The sequence below is a fragment of the Eptatretus burgeri genome, chromosome 1 (genome assembly GCF_056783735.1).
Source record: "Eptatretus burgeri isolate ZD-2024b chromosome 1, Ebu_testis_v1, whole genome shotgun sequence".
NCBI lineage: Eukaryota > Metazoa > Chordata > Myxini > Myxiniformes > Myxinidae > Eptatretus > Eptatretus burgeri.
The window spans coordinates 143,115,444-143,127,927 of record NC_140961.1 but is presented as its reverse complement, the minus strand read 5'-3'; the positions used below and the strand labels follow the sequence as shown (position 1 = coordinate 143,127,927).

Genomic DNA, 12,484 nt, shown 5'->3' with positions numbered 1-12,484 from the left:
ATATGCTTTTGCCTCATAGCGTCACCAAATGACGTCATAATGTCTCAAGCTTGACACATCTAGAAAGCACTCATCGAGGTGTTCAATTTGAGGTACTACACGATATGGTTCCTAAAACTTGAAAATGTGACCTTGGGGTCAAATATGTTTGACCTCAGGCGCTAACCATGAAGGTCAAGGCCAATCGCCACCAAAAATTAATCAGCTGAGCGCCAGACCATGAACTATATTCCCATGAAGTTTGAAGACGATCCGATCAAAATTACTCAAAAAATAAGGGTTTTGTCGACTCCCCTGATTTGCGCCAAAGTGATCTTGACCTTTGACCTTGACCTTCAAAATTTTGTGCCCTGAAAGGGACCTCTACAGGCCTCTGATATGCGAAGTTACAAAACTGTCCGATGATAACTATGCTCTGCAGAATTTTTTATACGTGATTACAGACAAACAAAAAATAAAAAATAAAAAAAATAAACATACAACCTGACTAAAATATCTTGCAAAAACTTCGTTTTGGCAAGATAAAAATAAAAAGAGATTTCTAAAAATCAAATAATTAAAATGCCCCTTGTACCTTCCAGCAGGCCTCTGAGAGCTCCTTGACTTTAACAGTGTGGCACAGCGTGACAATAAAGGTCGTCAACGATTCCGAAGGTAGGCAGCTGTAGCACACAATGGCATCCAGAACCTTGAGCGACGCCTGGGGAAAACGAATCAAAAGCAGTGGCCTTGTTATCCAACCCAAAGACTTCCTCAAACAAAAGCCCAATAAACAAAATCACGTTGTGGCCAAAATAAAGAAAATACGAACACAGTATATCGAAGGAATCGAGTCGTTTTGAAAAATCGCTTCTCAATACTGATGTTCTCCTTACAGTATCTGGACATCCCTCGTGCCTCAATACGATCCGATAACCTGCCTCGCTCATCAGGTTTTCCATGGTCTGATTACAACATTCAAAACATATGCAAAATAAATGTCGCTCTCATGATGAACTGCTCGCTCTACAATGGGCTGATGAGCTCTTGGCCACCAACATCAGTCCAAACCCGTCGCTCTGGTAACCACTGGAACGGGTCACTTTGATGAGAAGTCTGTCGCTTGCTCACTGGAAGCATTATACAAGTGGATTGTCTGCTTTCATTTCCCTTTTCTTACATGTTATTCCAATATAAATCGGCTCATCAGCAGGTTCTTCAAGCCGAGCGCGGTTATAGACTCACCTCCTTAATGTATTTCTCCTTAGTCCTGCTATTTTTAATGTGGGCTATTTATTAAACCAAAATCCTTTGGTTTCACCACATATCGTGTCCCACGTCTGCTCAATACCTTACTTTGTTATAGCTAACCCCATATGTATCATCTTTCATGCTCCAATGGCAATTTTCTATTTGCAGTTGAAGACATGCCTGGGCGTTGGCTTAATGGTTAGGGTGGTGGGCTTGGGATCCGAGGATCCTGAGTTCAAATCCCGCTCAGCTGTTGAATTAATACCAGGTGGGGTTGACTCTGCCTATAATCCTTCCGAGGTCAGCAAAATGAGTGCCCGCTTGCTGTCATACTGTCGGAGTGGCGACCCGTCCAGGATTGTGTCCAATAACTTAGGCAGCACCAACTACTCTGCACAGAGTATGGTCCCAATGGACAGATCTACAATATATATATATATATATATATATATATATATATATATATATATATATATATATATATATATATATATATGGGTGTTGAACCTGGGGACAAATCAATGAAAGGCCACGACTCGAAGCGAAACAGCACATCGGCGTCGTGAATATTTCAACGCCTTTACAAACTTGAATACGCGAACAAAAATTGGCCGAGGTTGAGGCGGCGACACATTGAGCAAAAGGCTCACGAGCAAGGCATGAGACGCAAAACAACCTGTGAAGCAATAAAAAGAGCAAGACGTTAAAACACAGCCATTCGAGACAACGTGACAGTTTTGAGGGGACGTCCTGAAGTTTATAAAACCCCCGAGCTTGATGTAACGCGTCGTCGATCAGAAGTTGAACGAACCTCGATGTCTCCAACTTGGCTGGTTTTGTTGCACAGGTGACAAATCTTCCTGCAAAAAAAAAATAAAAAAATACACAAAAGAACAACTTGGTGGAGAATATCAATTTGTTAAATCGGTAGTGAAACATTAAAAAAGAACCCTTTTGGAAGAGAGGTGCATTTCATCCCACAGAGACGGGTTGAACCATGTCGAAAATATCAAACCGAATTCTGATTCTGAATCTCATGTAGCATTGCATGCTCCGTTACAGAGCGTCGGTTCTACCGAAGCAGCTTATTGGCCAGAGTTAGACTAGGTGGCTTGCCATTGCCGTCCCAGCAGGAGTTAGGTAGGAATTGTAATTCGTTCATGGTGCCGGCGATAGCTTGCCGCCTCTTCGCGAAGGACACCGTGGGATCTTTAACGTCCACCAGCTAGTGCCGGCAGAGGGACTCCAGTTTAACGTTCATCCGAAGGACGGCACACGTCATCGATGAATCATTCCACCAGTGAAACGCTAAAAATTAAATAATTCTCGTATCCAGATCCGCATTCGGATCTTCACAAAAAAAAAATCGAATCAATTCGTCCTTACCACACACCCAAACTGTCCACCAAGTTTCGTCCGGAGCCGTCCACAACTTTTATGTAACATCGTGTGCACAGTCAGACGGACAAACAAACAAACAAAGACAGAAAGGGGTGAAACCATAACCTCCTTCACCTTCGGTGGTGGAGGTAACAACAACACGACAGCACAGTATATAGGTCATTACTAATGAACTTATAGAAACCAAGAATGCACCTGTATTATAAAACATAAACTTGTCTTTTGAAGCTGATGGACGATCTAAAGTGTCCACGTCCACTTTCTCAAACTCATCGTCTTATCGAACTTGAGGCTCTCTTGAACCATTTCCTGATGTCAGACTGCTGCATTGTTCATTGCCTCTTCCTCGTGGAATGTTCGTGTACGATGTGCAGCTGCAACACTTCTTGGGTGCTGTACGCTTTCTGCCTTTCAAGACCTTTATCAGGGGCGCGTTCCATGAACAATCGGCTTGGTATCGCTTGCCGAGCCAGCCGTTCATCATCAACCGTTTTGTTGGAGTGCTTGCTCGAGCGCTTAAGCCACCTGGCAAGTGCTCGACAAGCTGATTGGTGATCCTCTGCATTAGCCCAAGAAACACGTTCAGTTGAAAAGTCTTCTTTTTCTGAGTCGTCGTCGTGTTGTTCAACTTCCTTCTGTGGAATTAAACAACACCGTCGATGACTTCGGAGTCGGTCATAACAAGGTGCACTTGACGCCACTCTTCAGTTACGTATTTGGTTAAACCTTGAAGTGGATCATCATCACCGTACTGGAAATTTCTTGGATCGTGATATGCAGACTTTTGTTGTCCTGAGATATCAAGTGGCACCTTGAAACTAGAACGACCCTTGGTGGAGCACATGCCTCCGCCAGGCTGAATGGGTGACGTTTTGTGTCCCACTGATGGCCCGGATCTGGATCTGGACCTGAATCAAAATCGGAGCGGCTTGTTCTCGTCACCGAACCAACTCGTCCACCAAGTTTTGTCATAACCAGTCAACAACCTTTTGAAATAGTTGTCGTGCTATTTGCCGTTTTTAGCCCCATCTCTCGATGGTGAAGAATCACGTTAAAAAAATTCTCCCACCCGGATCCGAAACCGCATCTTCACCAAAATCGAATCAGTTTTTTGAGACATCCTGTTCAGACAGACAGACACAGACCGACGGGTGAAAACACAACCGCCGTCCACCTTCAGCGGCGGTGAGAACAACTATGTGTTGTAAATTTTTTTTTAAAAATATTCACATGTTTCAATTCCTTGTCCATGTTCATTGAGATCCGTAGACAGACATGCAATGTGTTTGTGAAGTACAACACGCTGCCTTTTGATTAAAGCCGTCAGCGGAGCGATGGGTCGGCACGCCTCGTCTTCATGAAACCAAAGTCCCTTTCACCGAGTTTAATGACTCTCTCTCAATCCTCCAGTTTTTTTTTTGCGCCCCATTCACCTTCCCTTCCCTCCTTTACTCCTTCACAGGTGACAAATAGGAAGAAGAAGAAGAAAAAAAATCTTCTTTGCTATTACCAAAATCAATTGGCAATCTTCCTGCACACATTCACAGCTCGGCATAATAAAGGGTTTGCTTGCTGTGCTCACTGAAGGATTCATTTCAGGACAGGACATGTGTGCTCAGGGTGGTGGTTGTGGTTGTGGTTGTGGTGGTGGTGGTGGAGGGTGAGTCTGTCGCAGATTCTTCTCAGATCACAAAGCTCATCATGTTTAAACACAATGGCAATCAGCCGCTCCATCTTTAATCTCTCTGCTTCACCACATGCACTTAAAAAAATTACATTTATCACTTCCTGAAGCATACATTATGCTGCCAATTGCCTTATTGTGTAAATCCTTACTATAATTCACGGACTGGTGTGCGCGTGTGCTTTGCTGCAAATCCTACAGTTCTGGACCAATTGCATCTGGACTTGATAAATTGGAACAGCAATGACCCCCAATTAATGTATAGGGGTGTTTTTATGTTTGCCGGTGGTCCTGGGGGCGGGAGGGGGAGGGGGACTACGTTTTGAACTACGCAGCGATAGGTATGTTGAATTACATGTTTGAAGAGAAATAATAACATAACCCTCCCTTAACAGCTCCCATAGGGAGCGGGTACTTCCAAGTTTTACAAATCGAGGGATTGTCCATATTTTACTGTGGCACCTCCGGAACTGGCCTCAGTCTTCACTCTGAAATTTGGCGTACTCTCATGGTTTTCCTCTTTCTAAAGCGGCACATCGACATTTGGCTGCGCACTAATCGTTACACAAACATCGAGTGCTTCAGCGCGCACGTTCGATCCACTTACTGCACCAGTTGAATAACCTTGTCTTGATCCAAGTACGACGAGTTGAACTTCACGATGTTCACGAGAAGCTGCAGAAAGTCTCGTGCCAGGTTGCTGTGCATCGTCTCGTCCATCCACTGAACTGCAAAAGGTCCTGCGGAATGGCAAGTTTCTTTCGTACCAACAGGGATGACGACGACGACGACGAGCTATTTTGCCATATAAAAGGAGGGTGCCTTGATATGGGGGATAGATGTAGTGCAGTGCATCCAAAACCAAAAGACATTTACCAATTTCGTCATCGATGTAAGTGATGTCCTTCCCATTGTCTGTCAAGGCTTTAAACAGTTCCACGCGCTGGAGAAGGTCCTCAGTGACCGCATAATCTCGGACGATTCGAAAGAAAATAGCACGCAGAATCCCCAGTCTATCACCCTGAAAAGGAAACGAGAACAGCGAAACAAAGGATTAGGAAGAAACAATATGCCACCTCAACATACAGGTCGAGAGATCACAACGAAGGTTTGCACATAAAGTCAGAACAATCATCTCCCGTGGTCCTTTGGTGAGAGGAGTCAGTGGTACTTCGGTTAGACAGCCGCCATGGGTCTAGTTGATCGGTGGTTTCATTTAGACATTGCCAAGGCCAGAGCAAAGACTAACTAGAACGGGCACTCATAGAGCACATACCTTCGCCGCCACTACTTTTTTTGTTCTTGGTATGAGTGTGGGGAACTGGTTTCATATGAATGGTCTTATGACACAAACCACATATCTATAATGTCATGACCCCCCCCCCGACTTTCGGGGGCTAAACAACAATCAACTCACGTCGTTTTGGCGAGTCTTCACTCGCAAGCTCGGTGAATACAACGTTTCAACAAGAGAAGATAATCTCGTTTGATGCTGGTTTCATGCAAATCGAATAAGAATTGATTGAGTTATGCCAAAAACCGCATATTTTTCAAGGGCGTGACCCCCCTGACCTTTGACCCCTAACCGGTAACAAGAGTATGGGCGTCATTGTGTCATATTGCATATCGCAAGATGAGGCGTTGAATTCTGAACATTTTGGCGTTAGTTGCATGCACATTGAATAAAAATTGACCGTGTTATCATAAAAAGACGATTTTGACCTTTTCGTGACCTTGACCTTGACCTTTGACCTGAACGATCCCAAAATCTAATCGAATGCTTCCTGGCTAATAACCAATCATCCCACCAAATTTCATGCAATTCGGTTTAATACTTTTTGAGTTATACGAATCACAAGATTACAAATAAATAAATACACGCCGACCAAAACATAACCTTTCACAGAATGCGAAGGTAAAAAGGTGCTGCTTCCTCACTCAGGGTTCAGTATTTAGAGGATAATGCACGAACAAATCCTGCGGGTCAGCATACCTTGTGGGGGGGGAGATTTTGTTTCCCGAAAAAAACATGCCCGACTGACTGCAGAGAGCAAAGCACCACCACCACCATGGTGGGGTGCTGTTGTGTTCACAGGCAACCCACCCACCCCCCTAAGATCAATGACCCCGTTTGATATCAAGTTCTGTAGTTGTGCCACTGATGCAATGCCCATATTACTTGTACACTGGTGCTCATTTCGCCGACCTCGGAAGGATGAGGCCGAGCCAACCCCACCTGGTGTTAATTCAATGGAACAGGAGCTCGAACTCCAGACCCTAAAATCCAAAGCTCGTGACCCGAACAACCAAGCCAACACCAGGCTTCACTAAACCAACTGCTAGAGCGAGTCAAAAGCTAGAAAGCTATCGTTTTTGAGGTCAATAGGTCAAAAGTCACAGAATCCTCAATTTTCATCTGATCGACTTGAAATTCGAACATGGTTTGCATATTGGAGGCACTGAATTGGTTCACCAAAAGTCAGAACGTTTTGACACATCAACGGTTTCCATGACAACAATTGAACCCCATTATAATCAAATGGGACGTTTTGGGCTTATATTGTTATCACATCTCAAAAGAGTGTTCAGGATGTCAAATTGAAACGCACACAGCTTATTTGTACGGACGTGTAGTGTACGCGTGTAAAATGTGGTCAAGGAGGTCAAAGGTCAAGGCCATCTGAAACACGTAAACTCCAGTTATAAAATTGACCAATCAAATTTGTGATGTATAACAATCAGCCATGTAAAACACTTGATAGGTCAAATTCTCAAAATTGCCAAAGTACTGTTTCCATGGCAACTTTTTTTTCCAATTTATTTCTTGGAATTCCGCAATTACTGTATCACGTGCCAAGTGCGACACCTTTCTTATTTATTTATTTATTTATTTGTGTTCAATCTCTGCTCCTTCCGCAGTTTTCCCTTCCACTTCTGTGATCGAAAGTTTGTGGCTGTATCCAGCTTTTTCACCCCCTGTGTATTCTTCCCCCTTGCTCCCAAATCTTCCCCACATCCTTCATTCCTCCAAGTCTCGCTCTATTTTGCACAGACCCCGACCCTACCCTTGATGCGTTACTCCTCCACACCCCATTTCCACCGTTCTTTTCGTGATTTGATGTCCTGGTACATCCTGTATTCCAGCTCCTCTACGACCTTTGACTCTGCATATTAAAAAATTTTTAAAAACATTTTGTCCGCCAAAAATTTATCCTACTCTTGCAACTTAATTTGTCGAATACGCTTCCCATATCCCCCATGGCCCTTTACATCCTCTGTCGTTGTGCTCTTCATGAGCCCAATATACAGGGCAAAATAAAAATCAAATTCCAGTGTAGCTTGAGAGTTGTGCAGTATATTTTTTTTCAGCGAAATGTTATCCACGTATTCCAAGCTACACGACAGCTTCGAGTACAATCCCGCGTCACTGATTCGGCGAGACATTATTTCCGATCACAGCAGTTATGATATAATTAGCAGTAAGAATGAAAATTGCAACAATGTCAACAATTCAGAACGTCACTATTTACCTGTCCCTGTATAATACACCGCAGGAGAGCAAGCACCATATGTCGAGCATCCACAGGCTGTTCTGCACACAGCAAGTCGGCGACGGCATCCCACACGGCCTCGACGGCATGCTGCCAAGAGGGCACACACGTCACACGAGACCGAGCTTTCGCATGGCTTGCAATGCGAGATCAACGATTAGCTGCACCCGAAGTCTGTGTGTCATGATGACGGCTTACCTTAAGGCAGCTGGCTTCACAATAACACCTGTTAATTGCTTTTGAACAAACAAAAAAAAACAAACAAAAAAAAGCTACGAATGAAGCGTGGAGATTTTCGATCACATGCCAACATGCGCAACAATGTTTTCCCTCCAAAAGCTTGAAAGTTGAGCGACCAAATTTGAATTAGGTCAAAACCATCGATATATTGACGAAGACGATTCCATTTTGAAATGCATCTGTTTGTTGGTCGTCTTCTTCTCAATTCTTCATCTCGCAAGAATCTCACCTCTTCCAGCCGTTTCGTTTTCACAAGATCAGAAACTTCTTTCATCGCCTTCATCCTGACGTTCAGAGCATTCTCAGCGTTCATTTCCTGCGGAGTCGAGAGACAGACAATAGTTAAGGTCAAAATGATCAAAATATCTCGGTTGAGGTTACGTGCACAGCGTTACTTTCCGAAAATTAAAAAGGACAACCCGACACAAAAAAAAAAGTCAGTCCAAATCGGTCCGAATTAACACAATGAAGCAAATGGTAAACGCTGTTTCTCCTAAACAGGTAAACTGCGGCACGAACACAAAGCTTGCTGATCGCATCTCATCACGTGCAATCCGTCGTTTTCACCAAGTTGCGGTGCTCTGCCAAGACGTGCAACCTTACGAGGAGGACTGGGCAGCCAGACTTGCTTTTCTGAGCGTGTTTCCATCGCAAAAAAAGCACAGGCCTTGGTGCACATCATTATGTAGCCGTTCGCACGCGTGACGAAAGCAAAGCGACACCGACAAAATTTGTGCACATAGTATATAGTTTGAAACAATACGAATTCATATTCTACTTGTTGGCTTGAGGTTTTTATCGATAGCCGTTGTGGGGCTGTGGGGAGGCACGATGATGGAGGGATGGGGGCAGGGGGGGATGGAGAGTGGGTTCGGGTTAGGGTTAGTGTTCATCAATCAACAATATCGCATTCCCTTCACAAAACTGGCCTCCATGGACAGGTGGGCAAGAAAGGAGCCATAACTGAAAAAGACACATCTAAAAGCTTGTATTTGAGTTTGCGAAAAAGCATCTTGATGATACTGCAGGCAGGTGGAGAAGCGTTTTGTGGTCAGACGAGACAAAAATTGAAATTTTTGGTCTAAATTCAAAGAGTTACATCTGGCACAAGTCTAACACGACATCACCCAGTCAACACCATCCCTACTGCTAAGCATGGTGGTGGCAGCATCATGTTATGGGGCTGTTTACATCAGCAGGGACTGACAAGTTTGTCAGGATAGAAGAGACAATGGACGGCACAAAGTTCAGGAGAATCCTCGATGAAAACCTGCTCGAGTCAGCCATGAATCTGAAACTGGGTCGGAGATTCACATTTCAGCAGGACGATGATCTGAAGCACAAAACTAAACCGACACTGGAGCGGCTGAACATGAAGAAAATAAATGTTCTTGAGTGGCCCAGTCAAAGTCCTGACTTGAAACCAAGAGAGCATTTTTGGCGAGACTTGAAGACTCCATCGACGATCCCCATCATACTTGGCAGAACGAGAGCAATTTTCACGTTAACAATGGGCAAACATTTCACCATCTCACTGTACAAAGCTGGTGAAGACCGACCCACAAAGACTCATCGCAGTCATTGCTGCAACCTTTCCAGGGAGACCATTCCATGCATCAACTGCTCTCTCAGCCTGGTGTTGGCGTCACGGTTCAGGTGGCTGGCATAAGATCTTAGGGTCTTGAGTTTGAGCCCCTGTTATGACGTTAAATAGCACAGGGTGGGTTGGCTCAGCCTGTAACCTTCCAAAGTCGGCAATACGAGTCGTCTACTGGAAACAGGGGGAACTATATTAGCGCAACAGCCACACTCCCAGCAATGATGCAACCAGCAGCCACAGGTTACACACAAAATAATATTAACTACTCGGAGTAAAAATAACTCCTGCCTAACTACCACATTAACTCTCCTCTTCTTTACTTTACCACCCCCAGATCCTTCTCCTGTGCAAACGCACTAAAATTACCCCTTGCTTCCTGTAATCTCTATTTTCATTGTTCTTTCCCATCCCCAACACCTTACACTTGTTCAGGTTAAATTCCATCTGCCAATCTTTTGCCCACTCTATGCAAGTATCAATAATTTCCTGTATCTGCTCACCACCTTACCTCCAAGCTTTGTGTCATCTGCAAATTTGGAAAGATTACTCTTCACCCCATTATCCAAACAATTGATGTAAATAATGAAGAGTAATGGTCCGAGTACTGATCCCTGAGGTACCCCACTACTTACATCCTCCCACTTACAGCCACTCTTTACTTCCTATTACGAAGCCAGTTTGCAATCCAATAAGCTACCTGACCAGCCACTCCACAAGCTCGCAGCTTGGCGAACAACCTCCGATGTGGTCCCTAATCAAATGCTTTCTTAAAGTCTACATATACTATGTCCACTGCCTTTCCCTCATCCACCCAATCAAAAACTGCTTCATGCAACTCTAAAAGATTTGTTAAACAGGAACTAACTTTTATTAGTTTGTATTTGTTTAAATGGTTCCTCATCTGGTCCTTAATTAATGTCTACAACACCTTCCCCACAACTGAAGTCAAACTAACAGGTTTATAGTTTCCCAATTCTTCTCTGGATCCTTTGTTAAATAATGGTGTTACATTTGCGACTCTCCAATCCTCCGGTCCTGTTATTTTATACCTCTTAAATGCCTTCTGCATCTTCTTTAAAATTTTTATTATTTTTTTCGTATACATTGACGAGGCTCGTATGAGAGCGAACACACAATGCACAACAAGGGGGGGGGCATGAGACAAGAGGGGTGGGAGAGGGGAGAACAAAACATTGGGGAAGATATACGAGGAGATATGTGGAAGGGAGAGGGATGGGGCGGGGAACATGGGGTATACAAGATGGACACGACAGGGACTTTCAGGAAGGAAAGCAGGGAATTTGAAGGAGGTGGGTTTGGGGTGGATTAACGGGGGTAGAAAAGATCGAGGATTTGGATCGGGGATGATAAGAGGTGGTGGTGAACAGCTGTTTTGAAGGCCTGGAGGGAAGAATGGGATTGAACAGAGTGAGGGAGTTTATTCCAAAGGCGGGAAAAAAGAGGAATGGAAGAGTGAAGGTGAGCAGTGATTCATGATTTACGTAGTTTTACCATAGGGGGGTTGTTGCCGGACCTTGAGCGCCCTGCGGAAATACAGGGGGGGGGCATATCGCAGACAAATCAGGGGAGGCGGGGGCGAGACCAGAGAATATACAGAAGAAGACAGAAAAACCAGCGACTTGCCTGCAGTGAGAGAGTGAGAGGCCCAAAGACTAACCCTCATTGCGAGAGACACCAATGTTCCAAAATGCCTTGGTTTCCGCTGCGTGAAGCTGAGAAAAGTGAGAGGCAGGAGCACCAGCACAGAGGGGAGAGCAATACTCAATCAGGCTGCGGACAAAAGCTTTGTATGTGGTCAGGAGCTCAGGTGGATTTTGCACGATGCCGAGGATTCCCAGTCGGCGACTGGCTTTGGAGGCAAGGTTGGAAATGTGGTTTTCCCAGAAAAGATCATAGCAGATAGTGAGACCCAGAAGCTTGAAAAAAAGGACTTCTTCCAGAGAATTGTTGAGAAAGTCGATGGAGGGGTTAATCCAAACGGTCCTTTCAGAAAGACATGGTGAGTGTGAGATTTGTCTGGGTTGAAAGACATGTACCACGTGTTGGACCAGTTTGTGATTTTACCCAGATCTGCAGAGAGCGAAGAAGCTGTGGCTTACCGGTCTGAGGGATGACCGATGGGACGGCAGAGGGTGGAGTCATCAGCAAAGAGATATAGAGGATTTTCCAGAGAGTCGGAGAGATCATTGATGAAAACCAGAAAAAGAACAGGGACCAGAACGCTTCCTTGAGGAACTCCAGCCTGGACAGGAAGAGGGGATGAAAGAACTCCATTTAGGGCAACACGTTGATTGCGACAGGAGAGGAAGTCTGCGAGCCATGAGTGGAGATTGCCTCTGATACCATAGGAAGAGAGTTTGGATGCACTCGCTGCACCCTCACCACTGCCTGCACTCGCTGTACCCTCACCACTGCCTGCACTCTCTGTTCCCTCACCACTGCCTGCACTCTCTGTTCCCTCACCACTGCCTGCACTCGCTGTACCCTCACCACTGCCTGCACTCGCTGTACCCTCACCACTGCCTGCACTCGCTGCACCTTCACCACTGCCTGCACTCGCTGCACCTTCACCACTGCCTGCACTCGCTGCACCTTCACCACTGCCTGCACTCGCTGCACCTTCACCACTGCCTGCACTCGCTGCACCTTCACCACTGCCTGCACTCCCTGCACCCTCACCACTGCCTGCACTCCCTGCACCCTCACCACTGCCTGCACTCCCTGCACCCTCACCACTGCCTGCACTCCCTGCACCCT

At 45.2% G+C, this 12,484-nt stretch overlaps 1 protein-coding gene across 7 annotated transcripts in view; it reads right to left on the bottom strand.

The window, feature by feature from the left end:
* The window catches only part of TSC2 (TSC complex subunit 2), a 116,274-nt gene that overhangs the window by 86,951 nt on the left and 16,839 nt on the right, over window positions 1-12,484 (bottom strand). For all 7 annotated transcript variants that reach the window (XM_085846043.1, XM_085846100.1, XM_085846049.1 and 4 more), the window contains 6 exons: window positions 8,336-8,422; window positions 7,846-7,956; window positions 5,192-5,336; window positions 4,923-5,055; window positions 2,042-2,090; window positions 575-700 (listed from right to left, as the gene is read on the bottom strand). In XM_085846043.1, the coding sequence (XP_085702169.1) occupies window positions 575-700; window positions 2,042-2,090; window positions 4,923-5,055; window positions 5,192-5,336; window positions 7,846-7,956; window positions 8,336-8,422 (651 nt within the window). The remainder of the gene's footprint in view (window positions 1-574; window positions 701-2,041; window positions 2,091-4,922; window positions 5,056-5,191; window positions 5,337-7,845; window positions 7,957-8,335; window positions 8,423-12,484) is intronic.